Source organism: Gadus chalcogrammus, chromosome 3, assembly GCF_026213295.1.
Source record: "Gadus chalcogrammus isolate NIFS_2021 chromosome 3, NIFS_Gcha_1.0, whole genome shotgun sequence".
Taxonomy (NCBI): Eukaryota; Metazoa; Chordata; class Actinopteri; order Gadiformes; family Gadidae; genus Gadus; species Gadus chalcogrammus.
This window is the reverse complement of record NC_079414.1, coordinates 5087768-5107767: the sequence shown is the minus strand read 5'-3', so window position 1 is coordinate 5107767 and position 20000 is coordinate 5087768. Positions and strand designations below refer to the sequence as shown.

The 20000-nt window shown below is 44.1% G+C and overlaps 1 protein-coding gene across 2 annotated transcripts in view; it reads right to left on the bottom strand.

Moving 5' to 3' along the window:
- tenm3 (teneurin transmembrane protein 3) overlaps window positions 1–20000 on the bottom strand; it is a 140828-nt gene that overhangs the window by 50834 nt on the left and 69994 nt on the right. For both annotated transcript variants that reach the window (XM_056585538.1, XM_056585529.1), the window contains 9 exons: window positions 18987–19133; window positions 17867–17997; window positions 16710–16798; window positions 12516–12635; window positions 11794–11926; window positions 11563–11691; window positions 6296–6427; window positions 6038–6173; window positions 2257–2400 (listed from right to left, as the gene is read on the bottom strand). In XM_056585538.1, coding sequence (XP_056441513.1) covers window positions 2257–2400; window positions 6038–6173; window positions 6296–6427; window positions 11563–11691; window positions 11794–11926; window positions 12516–12635; window positions 16710–16798; window positions 17867–17997; window positions 18987–19133 — 1161 coding nt within the window. The remainder of the gene's footprint in view (window positions 1–2256; window positions 2401–6037; window positions 6174–6295; window positions 6428–11562; window positions 11692–11793; window positions 11927–12515; window positions 12636–16709; window positions 16799–17866; window positions 17998–18986; window positions 19134–20000) is intronic.

The window sequence follows — 20000 nt, the reverse complement described above, 5'->3', positions numbered from 1 at the left end:
GCTAGCTTCAGTGTTAGAGGGAGGGGCTAGCTCCAGTGTTAGAGGAAGGGGCTAGCTCCAGTGTTAGAGGAAGGGGCTAGCTCCAGTGTTAGAGGAAGGGGCTAGCTCCAGTGTTAGAGGAAGGGGCTAGCTCCAGTGTTATGGCAGATTTCCACCAGAGGATGCGGGTCGGTTCGGTGCATATTGGTGGAGTAGTGAAGGTGCGGTTAGGCGCAGCTTAGTTACGGCTTGCGTTTCCAAGGCCGACAGTACCCTTATGGTAGTTTAAGCAGGATGGCGAAAGCAGCGGCAGCTATGTTAGCATCTTGACCTCATAGCAGCCCGACACAGTGAAGCCTGCTAATAAATCCAAGGAAAAAGAAGAAAGCGCCAGATGAACAAATTCAACAATGTAGGGCGTCCAAGAAGAATGGCAAACTTTTGCGCTACATTTTCTTCAATAAACAAAGCTTTCGCCGTTGTCCAGAAATACCTTGCGGAGAATGTATTTGTTTGTTATTATCGCCTTGTCGCACGGAAGTGCGATTCTGTCAACCAATCAACGGACAGTGTGTGTAGCTCGAACTTGCCGGGACCCTTTTAGGCATCTCAGTACCCCAACGGAGGAGTACTGCAAGACGAGTACGGCTCAATACATTTCAGTCCCTGTCACGCCCACTTTTGGCGGTGGAAACGTGAGCCGTGTCGCACCTTTGCGAACTGAACCGAGCCGCACCCTCTGGGGGAAACGCGCCATTAGAGGAAGGGGCTTGCTCCAGTGTTAGAGGGAGGGGCTAACTCCAGTGTGTATGTTAGATGAAGCCCGGCAAAAATTCTATTCGGCAGCTGGAACTAATCCAAAGCACGGTCTCTCCTCTTATAGAGACATCTACCTGTATATGCACAGATGAATGCACACAGACATACACAGACACACACACACACACACGCACAAACACACACACACACACACACACACACACACACACACACACACACACACACACACACACACACACACACACACAAACACACAGACACACACACACACACACACACTCACACACACACACACACACACACACACACACACACACACACACACACACACACACACACACACAGAGACACAATTCCATCTCACAAACAAACGATAACCACCTGTAAGGTTTGACAGCAATTCCACAGCTATTAGGTGCGTGAGCCTTTTATGGGATGTCTACATGGAGAAAGTAAATCCAACACACGCACACACACTTTTCTACTTTCAGACTATGGTTCTCCAGCCGAAACTACTACAACACAGTAGAAACTAAAATATTACAGTGGAACCCTGTAGCACACAGAGGAAAACGTAAGAGACCCAGACAACACGGTACAACACGTGAGAACCAAGGAGAACACGGTAGAACACGTAAGCACCAAGTAGAACATGGTAGAACACTTAGGAACCCAGTACAACACGGTACAACACGTAAGAACCCAGTAGACCCCAGTGGAACACGGTACTCATGTTCTAAGGGGAACACGGTATGCAGCAACAGGGACGGGCAGAGGGGCGTATAGGCGCCATACCCCTGTGTTGCAGGGGCCAGATATAGTTACAATTCTAGTTGTGTTTGGGTCTGCTTATTTCTCAAGGTCGCTCAAGATAAACCCATGCAACCACACGGATGCAGGAGTGTACAGTAATGGATTTTGCACATATCTATGAAAATGTCATTCCATTTGTCTTACAGCATGAACCAAAAACATATCCCCCTTCCACTAATTGCATCCTTCTGTCTCTGTCCACCTTACCTCCCCCTCCTCTTTTATCTGCTGTTAGTTTTACTAACACCATCTGGGAACCTTTCAGTGGATTCAAATGGGATCAGCATCATCCTTACACACACAGGCGCTCACACACCACACACAGTTACACACACACACACACGAACACACACACACACACACACACACACACACACACACACACACACACACACACACACACACACACACACACACACACACACACACACACACACACGCACACACACACACACATACACACACACACACTGACACACCAGGGCGCTGCATTACGGCTGACATAAGTGTGTTGGAGGGGCTCTACTGCCAGGCATACATTACTACCCTGTAATGTATCACTGGAAGAGAGACGGAGGGACAGAGAGAGAGAGAGAGAGAGAGAGAGAGAGAGAGAGAGGGAGAGAGAGAGAGAGAGAGAGAGAGAGAGAGAGAGAGAGAGAAATAGGAAACGATTTGTCCTACCATTCTGGACATCCAGTATGTGGTGCTTGTCCAGGGTCCAGCCCCCCATGTTGGAGGCATCTAGTTCATATCCCTGCAGGACTGCGGTCCTCTTCTCCCACAAGATCAGGTCCAAGCAGGACTCGTACTCATAGCCCACCGACACTAGAGAGAGAGAGAGAGAGAGAGATGCTGTTAGTGCTTTGCTATTCATAATCATCTCCTAATGACTCTGCAGAACACACACAATGTCCCCTCCACAAAGAATCACATCATCTTAGTAGTGGAGATTAGTTTAACATTGATCATTTGTCAGGGAAACACATGTTATGTAACATAACGTATATTTAAATATCATAACAATCTCCCATCAGTGCATCGTCACAACACACACACAGACACACATGTAAGCACTTATGCCCACACTAACACACACACACACACACACACACACACACACACACACACACACACACACACACACACACACACACACACACACACACACACACACACACACACACACACACACACACACACACACTGGGTCCTATTTTAACGGTCTGAAACGCAAGTAAGAAGCGCATAACGGAAGTAGTTTTTTGGGCGGGGCTCTGCCGCTGTTGCTATTATACTGGCGGATAAATGACTCTTGCGCCCGACACAAATCTAAAAAGGGTTGCCCTGAAGAAGCCTTATTACCCAAAGGTGTGGTTTGGGCGTAACGTGCAATAGACCAATGAGAGTGCCATCTCCCAACCCCTTTAAGAGCAATGAGTGCATTTGAACCTGACGATTTGATGTTTTGACAGCGCGTTTACAGTCTCCGATGAGACAGATGCATGACCACATGAATTTCAAATGGCTCAGTTTATGGCCAAATAATATGCCCTAATTTACACATGGAATAGCGTTTTCTTCTACAACTTCCGAAATACTGAGTCGTCATGTAAATTGCAGCAGAGAAAACTTAACACACATATGATATGCAGTCCTGTGGCCGCAACTGTGGGTCTATTTAATGATATGCGGGCCGGCAATACATGAACACACATCGTTTCTTACCAGTAGGCCTTTTGCATACATTATCGTTATCGACTTGCGTTCCTACTTTGCATGTGTCCCCCCGTTAATGTACTTTCCCATGGACTGTATTATGCGTTACGTGTTCAGTTTGCGTGTGTTTAAACAGATTGATGCACACACGCGCGCCTACATTCATTCATTCTTTTTAACACTCACTCGCGTTAAAACAATGTTTTCTTACGATCAAATACTCATCAATCCTAATAGTTATGGGCTGTGTCAAGAAAATATGTGTTTGCTGTATTACCGCTGTATCAGCTGTTCTTTCCAAAATAATTTAACCAAAGGTATCATTTACCCTAAAACGAGATTTTGTTTTAGAAGGCTGGGATATAGCCTACGTTGTTCGAGTTTATCATTGTTATTATTATTATTTTAACACATGGCATAGCCTACTACAGTGTTCATTCATGAAGCCCCTATGGAAAATAAATTGCAGTTCCGATCTGCCATGGTACGTCAAAATAGCAACATCAAATGGGCTATCCGCTGCTAGTGCACTTAGACCTATTTGTCGGTCAGTTGCGCAACTGCTTTATCAATCTGTAAGATAGCACCATGTATCATTTGCGCCGGAACAAGCCTCTGCATTTCGCCGACACGCCTCTCATGGCGCAAGTTTAGAGGCGCAGGTTTGCTGTGGGGGAAAATCGGTTTTGTGCCGGGTGCAAACTAGCAAAGATACATGCGTTGGTGTAGAAAGTCAAGTGCGCTGGATGCAAGTTAGGGCCCATCGACACACATGCAGGCAGTTATACACACACACACACACTTATACACACACACACACACACACACACACACACACACACACACACACACACACACACACACACACACACACACACACACACACACACACACACACACACACACACACACACACACACATAAAAGCACTTACACATAATGACACACACACACAAACACACACAGAGTGTGCACACACCCACGTGGGGCTCGCACACCGGCTCATCCAAAAACACACAAACATACTTCCAAACACACACTCGCACATCACACACACACACCTGCACAACACACACACACACACACACAAACACACACACACACAAACACACATACACACAATCATAGGGTCTTGTATGCCAAGTGAAGTCTCTTTTGTGGACTAAACTGCAGATCAGAACAGCTGTTTGTGCTCGGTGAGCATTGCCTACCACACCAGCTGTGTGCGTGAAAATTTAATTTAGAAGAGTGGGGACTTCACAGCTATTTTCAGCTTCACTGGGAGGTGGTGGGGAGGGAGATGGAGGATAACTTGGGATGCATTAACGGCTTTCACACAGGGACCAGACAGACGGTTGGGGGAAGAGCAAGAGGTGCTTTAGGGGCAGAGGATGAAGCGAATGATGGTCAGCGAGAACATAAACAAACTCAGACTTGCAGCACGTCTGGTTTGTGGTTGGCCTGAAATTGCACATCTACAGAGACAACCACACAGTCAGCAGAACAGAAAGACATGAAAAAGAAAATAGAAAAAGTGAATGAGAGAGGGCTGACCTAAGGAGCAGTACTTGGGATTTTCCTCATACTCCATTATTTCACAGTGAAGGGGTCTGTTTTATTACATGAAATATCAGCCATGAGTCATGCCACGACCTGAACACTTCTGCCAAGTTTGGATGCTTCTAAGACTTATTTTTACAAACAGGCTTTCAAAAACGATGCTGGTTGTACTGTGTTCAAAGTCTTGTTGGTTCTTATCATGTCAGTTATCTATGTTTTTATTGTTGTATTTCTCTTAGACTGGTGAAGCACCATGTGACCCTTGTAGGTGAATGATGACTAAACTGCACATCCTCACTATCCATCATTCCTTCCTCCCTACCTTCCTTAATCTCTTACAGCTAAGTCACATTGACAGCATGATCGTCTGTCAACGTCAGCTAGCTAACGCCTGGACCACACACACAGATCTTAATGAGCTATTACAAAAACGTGACAATTCTGTTGTTTCTGAGTTGACAAAAATTAATTGGCCTCTTCATCATTATTTGGTCCAGTTATCATAAAGAGTCCATCTAGCATGCAATACATCTCTCTCTCCATTGGACAAATGGACTATTAGGCATTAGTTGCTAATCCATTAAGCTGCAATACAATTAGAAATGGCAAGTCAGAGAAAGGGGCTCTACTGGCTTATTATCCACAGTCAAACCTGATGGGGCTTATGAGGGATTAGCATGCTATATTAACTCTGCAATTATGTTCCATTATGCATGAGGTCCAATAACTGACCACTTCAGATAGCTAAATTAGCTAATGGCTAACACAGTAGGCATCAGTCTAGGCATCTGCAACCTTGACCCAACGGAAAATGAAAGGGTCGTTTTTAGTATAATGAATGCGATAATTTTACAGTAAGCTATAAAACAGCATATGTAATCCTAGCAATTCTAATGCCGTCACATTATACCAATGTGTTCGCCCAGTTCAGTGTTCAGCTGTCCTGAAAAGTGGATACTTCTTATGAGTTATGGAGTTTTGCTGAGACAGGGGGTTTGGGGACACGATTAGGGGTCCTGTCATTGCATCCTGAAGTTGGACCTGTGAAGACCATTGTATGATATATGTTGTATGCAAGGAATCCTAATTCGCCTAGTCACAACAATGGGGGCCGTCTACAGCTAGCTCTCCCATTCCCTCGAAGGGAATACATTTTTGACAACAACTCGAGGCAAAGTCTGCTCACCGACGGCCTCTGACAGTCCATAGACGCGTTGACTGTAAGCGTCCGTCTTGTCCCAAATGAAAGTGTATGAGAGGTTGGGCTGGGCTGGAAACCACTTCTGGAAGAGGCGACCCACCACTGCCACCATCAGATGAACCTGCAGAAAAATTGACAAATTGACAAGAAAGTGTTTTTTGCATGTTTATATATATATATATGCATAAATAACTTGAATGAATGAATCCCAATGTGTCTTTTTATTGTGTGTGTACTGCGTGCCTTCATGAGGTTGAAGGGCACGGCGGACTGGGTCATGGTGACTTTGAGGACGGGCTTGTATCCCGCTGCTCGGGAGCTCAGGTACACCAGGTTGAGGTCGCTCCCTGGGATGGTGGTCTCCTCCTGCAGCACCTATAGAGGGGGGGGCGGAGAGGAGGGCAACATACCGTTACTCTCAGTCCGCGGGGTCCCAAACATAATCAGAGAAATCCTCCTTCTATATATATGTTCACACACACATAGGCACACACACACGGGCACACACACAGACACACACACACCCACACACAGGCACACACAGACATGCACACACACAGACGCGCATGCATGCACACACACACACACACACACACACACACATGTACACACACACACACACACAGGCACACACGCAGGGAGCAGGAGCATCTCCTTGGCCTTTGATGCCGATGGTGAATACATTTGCTGGTGCATGAAGTCCTTGCTGCTGTGATCCCTACTTACTGCGCGGTGCTGTGCCATGCGCCCCGCTCTAGGAGTGTGTGCGTGACACGGAGCATTGCTGAGTGTCACACTTCCCTTCTATACTTAGAAATGAATACACACGCGTGTGTGTCCTTGCACTCTCCTTGTCCGGGATTGTCAGTGGCTCTCTAAGATGTAGGTAGGAGTGTGTGTGTGTGTGTGTGTGTGTGTGTGTGTGTGTGTGTGTGTGTGTGTGTGTGTGTGTGTGTGTGGTGTGTGTGTGTGTGTGTGTGTGTCTGTGTGTGTGTGTGTGTGTGTGTGTGTGTGTGTGTGTGTGTGTGTGTGTGTGTGTGTGTGTGTGTGTGTGTGTGTGTGTGTGTGTGTTAGGGAGCGGGGACGTCCTTGCGCTGAACCTTAAGGTAATTCAAGTGGACCTAATCACCCTCTCCGGGCGGCTCTCGCTTAAAAGCTTGGCCACCAGACGTGCCATCGGGCACAGCGCCATCTCTGGTGGCGCTGCAGCGTGGCTGACAGCAGGACGCTCTTTGGAGGGGAAGGGAGGTCACCTGAGGAAGATGAGCAGCGACGGAGATGGGGGACGGAAGTTATGCCGGGAGTCAGGAGCTGGCAAGGCACCGGATGTCCAAACCCAGAACATTAACTTCAGGGACGACACTCCTCCTGGAGAGACTAACTGAATGATCCTGCTGCCTGGCAACTGAGGAGAGACTAGGATGGACGTGGTGCTATTTCCACTTGTTAGATTGTCTTAATTACCTGTTTAAAAAAGCTGCTTGCTTTTGGTAGACCGCAAGTCCAACAAGTCCCGGTGTTGTGAGTTTTGCGACGGCCATGTTCATGTAGCGAGCTAAAGATATGAAGACTAACTCTAAAACCACACTGCGGTTGGACGAGGTAAACCTCCTGAGACCCCATGCAGCGGCTGGAGACCCAGCAGCTAACCAGTTCAACCCAGAGCCGGCTCCGCTCCACCGCTAACCAGTTCACCCCAGTAACCGCCCCCTGGTGTGGCACATGTTTGATCTGAACGCAGTCGTCACACCAGCAATTCCTCCATGATTCACTGTCGTTGTCTGTTGCTCACAGAGTGTCCTCCTCCTGTGAGGAGGCGTCGTTATAATAAGAGCCCTGTTCCATGGTTCCAGAGCCCCAGCCTCCTCAGGGCCGGGGGCCTGTCTGTGATTAAAGGACGTGCGGGGCCCGGAGCCTGCAGGGGAGCCTCCCACCTACATTGTTTTGATTAACAAGCTCTATTTTCATGTTTTTTTATGTACTCTGGCAATTGACTTACTTTCAAAGTACATTTCTTTATCATGGAAAGACTTGTTTTTCCCCTTTTCAGATTAATCATGGATTTTTATGAAAATATTAGTAATTATTAGAAATAGTATTAGTACTGACCGGAAGTCAGTCACACACACACACACACACACACACACACACACACACACACACACACACACACACACACACACACACACACACACACACACACACACACACACACACACACACACACACACACACACGCATAGTAAGTTGGGAAATCTGCATTTATCTTCACATTACGTACGCATGACATAATGAGGCAACCAAAATAATTGCAGTACAGTCCAAAAAGAGGGAATGTTTTAAGCTGTGGTTGATTTTTTGCTGGAGGAACTTCATGAACGCAACGCGACTTCATTCCAGCAGGTATAGCAGAGTCTTGCCTCCACCACTACACCTTACATCATTTTAGTTAACATGAGGTAGAAAATTATTAAACTGCATCCTGTGAAACCCCACAACACACGTCATATTTTTTTGTTGAGCATCACATTTAAAATGATACTGGATACCCTCAAAAAGTGGAGGGTTTAGCCCCTACAGAAGGCCCTGGCTACGGCATGAGTACTAGTCCAGTGGGAAGAAGGGGGGCCTTAATGGGTGCCAAGCATCTCCTCCTAATATCCGTTACTCCAATGACCGTTACTGCTGGAGGTGGCTGAGTGCTATGCTACATGTGTGCCATATGAAGGAAGCGAGACACATTTATTAGTTCATTTTGGCTGATTTGGGAAGATTACGACCGTTTCAACAGCAACCCATTGTTGCTACATTTTCATGGTAGGACATTATTATTGCTCTTCATTTCATTACTGGCCACCTTAAATAAACATCCTCCCAGCTTGTGGAAACGTGAGCTCTGACCTTTGCTCATAAAAAACTAAAGGATTGCCATGAAAGCCTACACAAGGTCTCTGTTTGTTAGTGGGTGCAGTATGAGCAGTGCTAAAGAGCCATCATCCTCACACGCTGACGGTCAGACTGCAGTATGCCCCCCAATACACACACACACACGCACACACACACACACACACACACACACACACACACACACACACACACACACACACACACACACACACACACACACACACACACCACACACACACACACACACACACACACACACACACTCACACACACACACACACAAAACAAACAGACTATTAAAAGCCTGATTAATTCTTTACCTCTTCGACCTTCTGTGCAAACATTACGACACAGGATTGTTTAAGCACACCCACACGATTGAGGAAAAACCAACGTGTGGATGGGCACATAAATGCACATGCAGTTGCAATTGTCCACACGACAGCGTGTGAAAGCAAAAAAGAACTCTTGTATTGTTCTTGTATCCGCTCTGCTCCTTTATATATAATAAATCTCCCTCCCACAGGTGGATGTGTAGCACACAAGGATAACATAATGACGCCTAAGCAATTACAGCGCAGCTCCATGATGAGCCTTATATCTGCTAAGGGAAATGTGCTATTACGTGCTTCTGAAAGAAATGTGATTACAGACGCAGGATACAGGGCACTGCGTCCGGGTGTGTGTGTGCGGGTGCCTGCATGTGCAAACGAGAGATATAGAGAGACAGACATAGAGACAGACAGAGAGAGAGAGAGAGAGAGAGAGAGAGAGAGAGAGAGAGAGAGAGAGGAGAGAGAGAGAGAGAGAGAGAGAGAGAGAGAGAGAGGGAGAGGGAGAGAGAGATAGAGTGTTTATGGGAAGAAAAGAGAAAAAAATAAATGCAGAGAGAAGGAATGGGATTTATGTATGTTATTATGCACCTAACATTTAGCTAAAACGTCATGGCAATCATCAGCAAAATGTAATCACTTGGCAAATTAATGCTGAGGACCTCTCCTGAGGCAATATTAATAATAACCTATGTCAGTAACCTATTTCGGATTTGATAATGTAATGCAGCAAAGTGATATTCAAATGTAAGATTACATTTCTACATTACATAATCAAAAATGAGGATATTAAAATAGGTGATTCATACTTTTTTGTTGATAAACTGATTGATAGAAAATAAATTGGAGGTGAGCGAGAATCCCCCCCATAAAAAAATAAATATAAAATCCCAAACCAGCCGCAAAATGTCTCTGAGATCATGTTATCTCCTGATCAGGGGAGTCGTGTAGAACCTCCCAGGACACAGACGCCAACTTTATACCCCGTCTCTTTCTGCAATTCACACTCAATTAGAGATTATACCGGTTCAATCTGGATTCCATTTTATCACAATTTAATTAAAATTGAAATCAGAAAAATAAAGGAAATATGGTGACTGACAAAGTACTTTCCAAAAGGAACATGAGTAAGCCTGCCTAATTCTTTGATTTGCATGTGCTCTCTTCCAGTCCCAGTTAAACAATCAAGTCATTGTCACGGCCAGTGGATACGAGACACCATTCCATTGGTCCAGGGCCTTCCATTGTTGTCTTAAAATAAACAGCTCTGAGAGCGCTCCTGTTGATTTGATCACACTACCTGATCACTGGGACGCTGTAAGATGATGAGCAGAACAGAGCAACAGATTCGACTTTAAACACAATGAGAAAAATAAAGATTGGGTCGGAAGCGGGAATCCGGTGCATGTGTACATTTCCTACATAGAGATATTATGATAACCAATTATCCCAAAAAATAACATGAGACAAAATGGTAAATAATGAAACAATGAGGATAAATAAATGATCAAGCTGGATGGCTTGTTGGAAGACAAAGTGAGAGGAAACAGCGAAGATCAAACGACTGCTGAAGTTCTTGAAGAACTCAGGGGGAATAATGGAGAGCCATATTTATCCTTTTCAACACCACAGAAAACCTGATGTTTTTCTTTATGTTTCGTTCTGTGGAGTATAAACGTCAAAGCCACCATCAAATGAAAAGAAAGATGCAAAAAAAAAACATATTGCTATATGATATGCTGGGAACCTGGACATGCTTACTTGGATGTGGAAACATATAAAAGTATTTTTTTTATCTATTGATGGGCGAATAACGGCGGTTTCACGGATGAGAACACAGAAAAACCGAGTGTAGCTGAGCTGATGACACAATGACTCAAACTCCACCATCATGGTGGTTTCAGCGAGCTGGCTTGGATGCTAATCTGTCTTCAAAGGAGTATTGTATGTGGGCCAAGGAGGTGCAATACACGAATAACATAGCATGCTTATAACAAACATGTTATGAAAGGTTTTAGATAACAAAAGCAACAGCCAGCCCACCCACCATTGTCCTAGTTTGTCGTTCCACAATGCATTTCAGCCTCAGGATATTCAGTCTAAAGCCTTTAACTTACTGGCTTTAGAAAGTTGACATCACATCGTTTATACACAACCCAGTCGGGGCTTGTACAGCGCATGTAGACAGTGTCCTCTGCAGAGGCCGGTTCACTGCATGTTTCTCCGATGCGTCTTGGTGCGTAGGTTCTAGGTGTGGGCTCTGTAGCCTACCTGGGTTTCAGGGACGATGGGTCCGTCCTCAGGAGAGCTGCGGTAGCATGTGGACAGTGGAGACGCCACGATGATGGGACTGGGTCTGATGAACCCGCTGAGGTCACAGCTGGGGATCTCGTTCTCCTCCTGGGATAGTCATTGCAGATAAAAGACAATGGATTAGGCGGTTAATGGTTTAGCACAGTACTACACACAAACTAGACACATTTGACTGAATATGGAGATCACCTTTTTCATGATCAGGGTGTCCATGACGTAGAAGACGTTCCATGGGACCCAGACGGTCCGGTACTGCGTGAGGAACGGCAATCGCTCGAAGCTCAGGGTCAGGGAGGCGCCTCCGTTAGCCAACAGGTCGAACCTGGACCAGGGGGAAGGGTTGTTTTAACAGGACATTGTTTTCCTTCACATCACAGGCAGCAAAATCCAACAGGTTTCATTTGGTATGTGTCGTGAAACTACTAAATAAAAAGATGGCTCAGAAAGTCTGTTTAAAATAAACAAAGCACTTTTGTTGACGGGTTGCGCTGACGAGCTGGATCAAAGGCGGTTAAGCTAGCTGTGCAGGACAGAATGCTTCTTATTAGCTTCTTACAACGCATAACCTCTTTTCTCATTTGTGACTATAAGCATACCATCCTACATGAGTCTCTGCCTCAGCCCATGTCCCTGCCCTGAGGGATAATCTCACTTCAGTCTGTGTGCGGGCATGTGTAATGGTTGTTTCCTAAGTGGGCCTGCAGAGCATCGTGTTTTGCAATGATTGATGGAATCTCTTTAAAATCGATGCATTTGTTGGACCAGGACCTTAATGGTGTCCAAGTCCCAGTTATCTATTGTGAGAGGGGGATGAGGAGATGAGAGGATATATCTGGTCATATATATATCTGTATATGACCAGATGTATCCTCTGTGTGCTTTAGCTGTGCTTTGGCTGGGTGTGTACATACATGCCGTCCTGGCGTGTGATGGTGTATCCATGTTCTGCGTAGTGGACGAACGTCACGTTGACACCAATCAGTGGCGTCCCGTCTGCGGTCAAGACCTGCCCTCTGATGATGGACGCCAAGCTTCAGATACGAGGGAGCGGAGGGGAAGGCAGAGTGAGCTGAGCATGTATGGGTAAAATGTCCGGTCAATGCCTGCATGTTAGAGGCAAACAAAACGCACATTAGGGATGAACCCAAAATAGGATTTCATTATTTGTTTATGAGGATGCATTTAGCGGCCATCATATAAGCTGCTCCCTTTATATGGATTTTTTGGGGAGTCACTTATTCATCGATATCATTTAAATGCTTGATTACCTTTTCCTTTTGTATTTAGTCAATCCCATAATGATATTAATATACTGTTAACAAATACCGTTGGCCCAATAGCCATGATTGGATTGGTTCTCGTTGAGGGTAAGATTAACTAGGTGTTACTGTAATAACCGTGTCTAGAGATTGTCTCCAAAGGAACAGCCTCCATCCAGTTGTTGTTGCATAGCGGCCCGCTCCTCAGTAAGCCGTACATCTTGCATCTCCATGTAAACCTCTTGTCAGCTGCAGTAAAACAAGTTGTGCTCCAATCCTGTGTCACTATCATGAGCCCGATCTGTAATCAATCTCCTTTCCACCTTGTGATTGATGGTGGCTTTTAAAGCCGGCTCCAATTATTTATTTCTAAATAAATAAATAAATGGTTCAGAATTATTCAAATTGAGTGGTCGACTGGGAACCCCTGTTTTGAGTCATCGGTCGCGCCGGAGCAAGATAGAGTGCATAGAGGTGTAAAATGCTACAAAATGAGCTTCTTCATGAACAAGTCCAAAGTGTATAAAATCAGCCCCGCCTTGGGTAATGTTAAGCACAGTAGGCCTGATTGTCTCTGCCGATCCAACACAGTGTGTGGCATTGAGGACCTCACGCACATTGACCTTCGGAGAAGACTCATTGTGTTCCAACTTGATGGAAGAAGGTGGACCAAAATTGATACTTAGATCTTTTTGACTCACTTGTTTGTTCACAGAGCAACTTAGACAATTCATTTCCATGTTACATATACCTTTGGAACTTCAGTCGGGCCAAATCCACTCGCCTTGGAAGGCAGCTATGGCTTGCTACAACATTTCTCTTGGTAGGCCTACCGCCTGAAACACATCAGTACTACAAAACGAGCTGGACTATAACCGATGTTTAGCTGTTCACGGGCACAAACAACATGTAAAACCAGTCTCGCTACAAATGCAATAGCAGGGTTAACTAACTAAGTGAGCCAAGATGGCCAAACCAGCCAAATTTGCTGCATTCTAGCGAATGGCGGGAAATGGGAAAAAATATTCTCCTGCTATTCCTATGCTAAACTGTCTGTTAAGGCTGCATGTTACAGTATTGAGGCCAGGCACTGGTACAGGACAGGGGCTGGAACTCACAACCCCAGTCGCTCCTGGTGAGCTTGCTGCTGCCCTGTCCCCATGGTTGAACCGTCCTCTGTGTTTGAATGTGTGCATGAATGGGAATGTTTACAACTCTCCATAGCCGATTGTTGAAATGTCAGTGATCAAAGTTTCTCTCTCTAGTTCAGTATCATATTTTGTAGCTGAACTTGTAATAAAAACGTTGTTTTTATTACAGCCAAGTCTTTAGAAGAGAACATTTTACTAAACCTAACCAAGCTAAACAGTTTGAACAAAAGATATGACTGCAGCTGTGCATCTCTGAGACGAGGGAATCATACAGAAGCATAGGTGTTGACTTCTCTGCTTTTCTTGTTGTAGAGAAATGTGTTTACAATCATAGTAAAGTCCCAAAACTGGGGTATTTGGACTGAAACCCAGGTATGGTGAGCTGTATTAATCATTTTCACCCTACTCAAAGTTTCATTGGCTTTCCCTGGAGTGGATAGTGATATTCATAGTTGTATTCATTATGCTGTGTAGAACTAGTAAATTACAAATGTCAGATAATGGACTTGCAAAAATATGTGTGCATTTATGCTTGAATACTTCTGGAGCCTTTATATTCTATTAATCAATCAAAATCTACATAGCATTGTCTTTGCTGGGTAGAAAACAGCATGCCCCACGGTTGAAGATACAAACCAAATCAATTCTGCATTCATAATTCACCACACATAAACACCAGACATAAACACAAACCCCCAAAAAATAAATCACATCAATCAAACATTCATACGCAGAAACGTCCGAAAGGCCCACCCAGATGCGTGATTTGTTATGCATGGGTACATGGTTGATCTCTCATTTACACCAACACAGGGACGCCCTCCTATCAACAGCCTCCTATCCGCTCATATAAACATCCCATAAATCAGCATGGCAACGATGGTCACAGTTAATGCACCTGTAATTCACACCCTAGGAGAGGAGGGAGAGAGGGAGGAGCAGTAATAAAGCAACACTTGTCATGATAGCTAATGGGCTGTGAGTGCAATGCAAGGCGTGCTAAAGCGCCCTCTTGCCTGGATCCCTCACACAACCGCCTCTGACAGGCCAGGGACGCCCGCGCACCAGGAGCTCCTCTGGGCACCAGGAGCTCCTCTGGGCCCGAGCGATGGCAGGTCTGGGTCCGATGGCCCAGCAAACAGTTCACAGCTATCATGTGACTGCAGAGACGGTCATTACAAATCATTGACCATTAAATCAATATAAAAACAACATTGTTGAATTAACTCCAATGATTTGGAAAAAACGAGATTCCTTTATGTGGATCTTAATGTCTACTTGCCAGAAGCAAAGAAGTTTTAATCCCATTTGTTTGATTTGATTGCAACACAATCTTTTAAAATGTTATTTAAATATGATGAATTAATGATTGTATTGCATTGTTGCATCATCATATTCTCATTCAATTTAGTTGTCTTGATTAATTGGATAAATGTTCTCATTTGTTTGATTAAATTTGTTTTTATCAGGTTTTGACAAATGTTATGGTTGCTCTCTCTCTGTCTCTATCTATCTATCTATCTATCTATCTATCTATCTATCTATCTATCTATCTATCTATCTATCTATCTATCTATCTATCTATCTATCTATCTATCTATCTAATCTATCTAATCCTATCTATCTATCTATCTATCTATCTATCTATCTATCTATCTATCTATCTATCTATCTATCTATCTATACATCTATCTATACATCTATCTATCTATCTATCTATCTATCTATCTATCTATACATCTATCTATACATCTATCTATCTATCTATCTATACATCTATATATACATCTATATATACATCTATATATCTATATCAATATATAATATGTTATATGTGTTGTAATATGTTCTACCCATTATAGGGTACTAAAGCTTGCAGGAACTCTTCTCATATTTAAGTCTGAATGTGCGTGTTTGAGGGACGGGCTGTTAAACTGACAACCTCTCTTTCACTCACTCACTCTCCCGCACACACAGGCCACCCTTTATATTCTTGTGATAAATCAGCTTTCCTATTATATGCTGGCAGTCACAGTCTACGATAAAGAGAAGGGACAATTTTTATGACACAACTGCAGTGCGTACACATATCGGGAAATTGAGTCTTGCATAAAAAATGTGCCACAATGTGGAAATGGCAGTAGTATAGCTGTCATTTTCCCTGTGTAAGTTCTAACATATTTTCACTCAGTGGCCTTCTCTCTCCATTTTAGATGATTTTATTCACTTTGTTCCTTGCTGTCAATTGCATTTTTTTTTGTGTTAGGGAGGATTTTATTTTTACTTTCCACTCTCTATCTTTCCATTTCTCTCCTTTGGAACACTTTTGTGAAAGACACTTCAAGGGTAGACGCGCATTAAGCAAACGCCTGTCTCTTCAATGCACACATGCCATCTCCCCGATACACACTGGCAGACGGAGGCAAGCTAATCCAAAAATGTCCCGAGAGGAAAGGCAGTGGCAAACCGCCTTCTCTCTTCTTTATTTATCCCTCTCTTCCGCTCTGTTTAAATATATTGATTATCTCAGCCATTAAATAAATGCCAGTGAAATTCATTGTATACGTTAAAACAGTGAACACCTTATAAAGAATTCCTAATTGGCAAAAGCTGTTTCTAAGACTCAATCGCATACTCATTGTGTGGGTGTTTAAGGCACTGGGTGGTGAGGCAGGGAACAGAACAGGGTCCTCACCTCTTGTTGAAGGGGCTGTCCCCCGTGATGACATGGGTGGACTCTGGGCCCAGCAGGAAGTGGATCCGCTGGTAGAAAGACCTAGCCACCTGAGGGTCACAGACATGCTTCATATAATGTGTTCTTCAACCTCACACTCTGACAGAAGCGACACACAACATGACACGCTGCAAAACAGTGTCCTTTGTGGGCGCTTTTATGTGCCGAACATGGACAGGGAGAAGATTTGGACACAAAGATGGGCATTCACATGTCTAGAACGGCATGGCCACTATCAGTTACGTTCCACACAGAGGGTTGCGGGGGAAACTATTTTTCCAGGATTCCAGATGCTAATATTTAACAAGCTATACCAAACCACGGCTCCAGCCCTGCAGTCTTCTCTAGTCCGTTCCGAGATTGTTTGTGCTAGCATCAACACGGCCCCACAAGGGTTCCAGTGAGGAGGGCTGGCACCGGTCGTGAAACCACTCTGGATCTGAGTGAGATTTGTGTCAGGAATTCTTCAGAACCTTGCCGCACTTGTTTACTAGCTGCTATTAGTCCCTGAACACTGCATGTCAAAAAAATCCAGTTTACTTTGCTGTGCAGGTCTGTTTTATATATTCTATAGGAAATGGGGAAATTACATATCTTCAATTGGGTTGGAGAGAAATGTGCAGTGTGTGTGTGCGTGGCTGAGAGTGTGTGTGATGAGACTAAAGCAGCATGATGGGCACAGAGGTTGTAACGGGTAGCTTACATCAATTACTATTGCTTAAGCATTCATATACGTATAATGAATGCTTGTATTTTTAGCTTCATGCCATTATGTTTTATATTTTATAAACCCTAACGCTAACCCTAGCATGTTTATTGACAAAAATATCACTTTTTAATTCACAGTTAATTAACCCTGAAAGCACCTGGCAATCTCGGGTAAAAATATACATTATCTTAACAAAATAAAAGATTCCCCATTAATATAACAAAGTGATGTTCATGGAAAAATATGTGTTCAAACTTCTATATTAAATACAAAATAAATGTTTGAACTTCCTGTTTTATGAGCGGTAGAGTTCGGTAAAGAACAACAAAGTGGAAGCAGCAGCGGCCAATGGATGTTTACCTAGCGGTGGGCAGCAATAAAAGACTGTACTCCCGTTTGAGTTGTTTACCTGCTGAGGTACCAGTGCTGCTGGAGACTGGTTGAGCACCTCGCTGGGGTCAGGTGACCCTCTGCAGTATAACTGGCTCTGACAGGAGGGCTGCAGACAGCAATCTGGGTCCATGCAATCAACAAGACCATCTGTAACGGATAGACAGATAGACACACACACATGCACACCCACATACGCACGCATGCACACACACACACACACACACACACACACACACACACCCCACACACACACACACACACACACACACACACACACCGCACAACTATGCACACACCACACACACACACCCACACACACACACACACACAACACACACACACCACACACACACAAAGACCACACACAACCACACACGCACACGCACACGCACACACACACACACACACACAATTTATGTAAATGTACATATTAATCATATATATGCCAACACACACGCACTGATCCCTGTATCATGTTTCTTTCGATTTTGATCATTCAGCAGTATTATTTGGCATGTAAACACTTTACTCAAAAGCTATTATATTTTGTAAAGGCAGCAGAGGTTTAAGCAACGTCTTAACGTTCTGTACAAATTCAAGGATCCAGAAACCTGCTTTTACGAAACAAGACAAATCATTTTCGCTGCTCCTGCGCAAACAACTACTCTGTCTGAGCCTGCCCTCACTTCTTAATCACTTCATTATTTAGCTGTTGGATTTACCAAGCCTGCTACTGCTGCTAAACATGTATTTTATCTTCCCCTACACATCACATTGATCGTTTTTAGACAAATAACAGATTATAGTGGGAGTCATTAGTCATATTGAGGTCTAGCTGCTCATCGTGGTTTAAAACATTTCTTGGTGTGACTCATTCATTTTGGCCTCTTGCAGGAGTTTGAAACATCTAGCAAGCTTTGCATTGGGTGATGTCATGCAACATGACCAATGTACAGTCAAAGGCCAAGGCTTCAAAAAAATAACACGTAATGGCCTGTGCCAGTAAGTACAGGCTGGATAGGGCCATTACTTGCTAACACAGCTGCATTTATGCAAATACATTCTCATGTAGTGAAATTATTTATGCATCCAAGCTTAAACACACACGCGCGAGCGCAAACAAACACGGGGCGCACCTCCTTCGTTGTCCTTGCCGTCGGTACAGACCATCTCCATGGCGACGTGACAGCCAGCTCCTCTCCATCCCGCCTGGCAGACACAATGCCAGCCGCTGGCTTCCAGGGTGCAGCGGCCATTGTTGTTACACAAGCCTGGACAACCCTCTGGGTTCACAATAAAAGCACAACTATATGAGCCACTGCTCTCCATCGTCTTGTCAGGGTTAGTTTGTACGGGATGTGCAACGGAAACTTGAAATGTGTTTTCTTTTAACTGTGGCTGATCTTGATCTTTTGAGTTCATAAATGAGTGTGTGTGTATATGCATGTACAAATAAAGAGCTTCTTTAGGATACTTGATCAACTAGGAACTCTTCTAACAGAATGTAGACAGACAATCTAAGAGTCACCGATGTGAGACACATTGTGCTGAAACACAGGACAGTCAGACAGTTAGGCCCTGGTGAAATGCATTGACGTTGTCCTTTCACATGAATAAAACCGAACTGCCTCCAACCAACATGTCTTCAATTACAAATAATTGTAAAAGAATACATGCCTTTTCCAGTAGTATAAATAAGAATATTTGTCAGAATGGTTATGGAATAAATTGACTGGTCAGTCAAAACGAAATAAAGATGGACTGTGAATGGAATAATTTATATTTATGATTTGTTTTAGTCTGCACTCATTTCATTCTTCGTTTTCAGACAGTTCCATAAGAAACCCATATTAATCCATGTGAAAACACAACTGGTAGAAAGACATGGCACAAAGTATAGGGAGGTGGTGACTCTGGCTGGTGCACCTCTGAAAGCCTATACTTTATGCTATTGGGTAACATTCCCCCGTTCACAGAATAGACACTGAGGTTGGTGGGTTGAATATACAAAAATATAGATTGTAACGTGAATATCAAAAAGCAAATAAAGTTCAGCTGGACAAACATACAAAGAGAGAAATAGAAAGAGAGAGAGAGAGGGACAGGCAGGAGGAAAGAGAGAGAGAGCGATAGGGAAAGAAAGAAGAAGA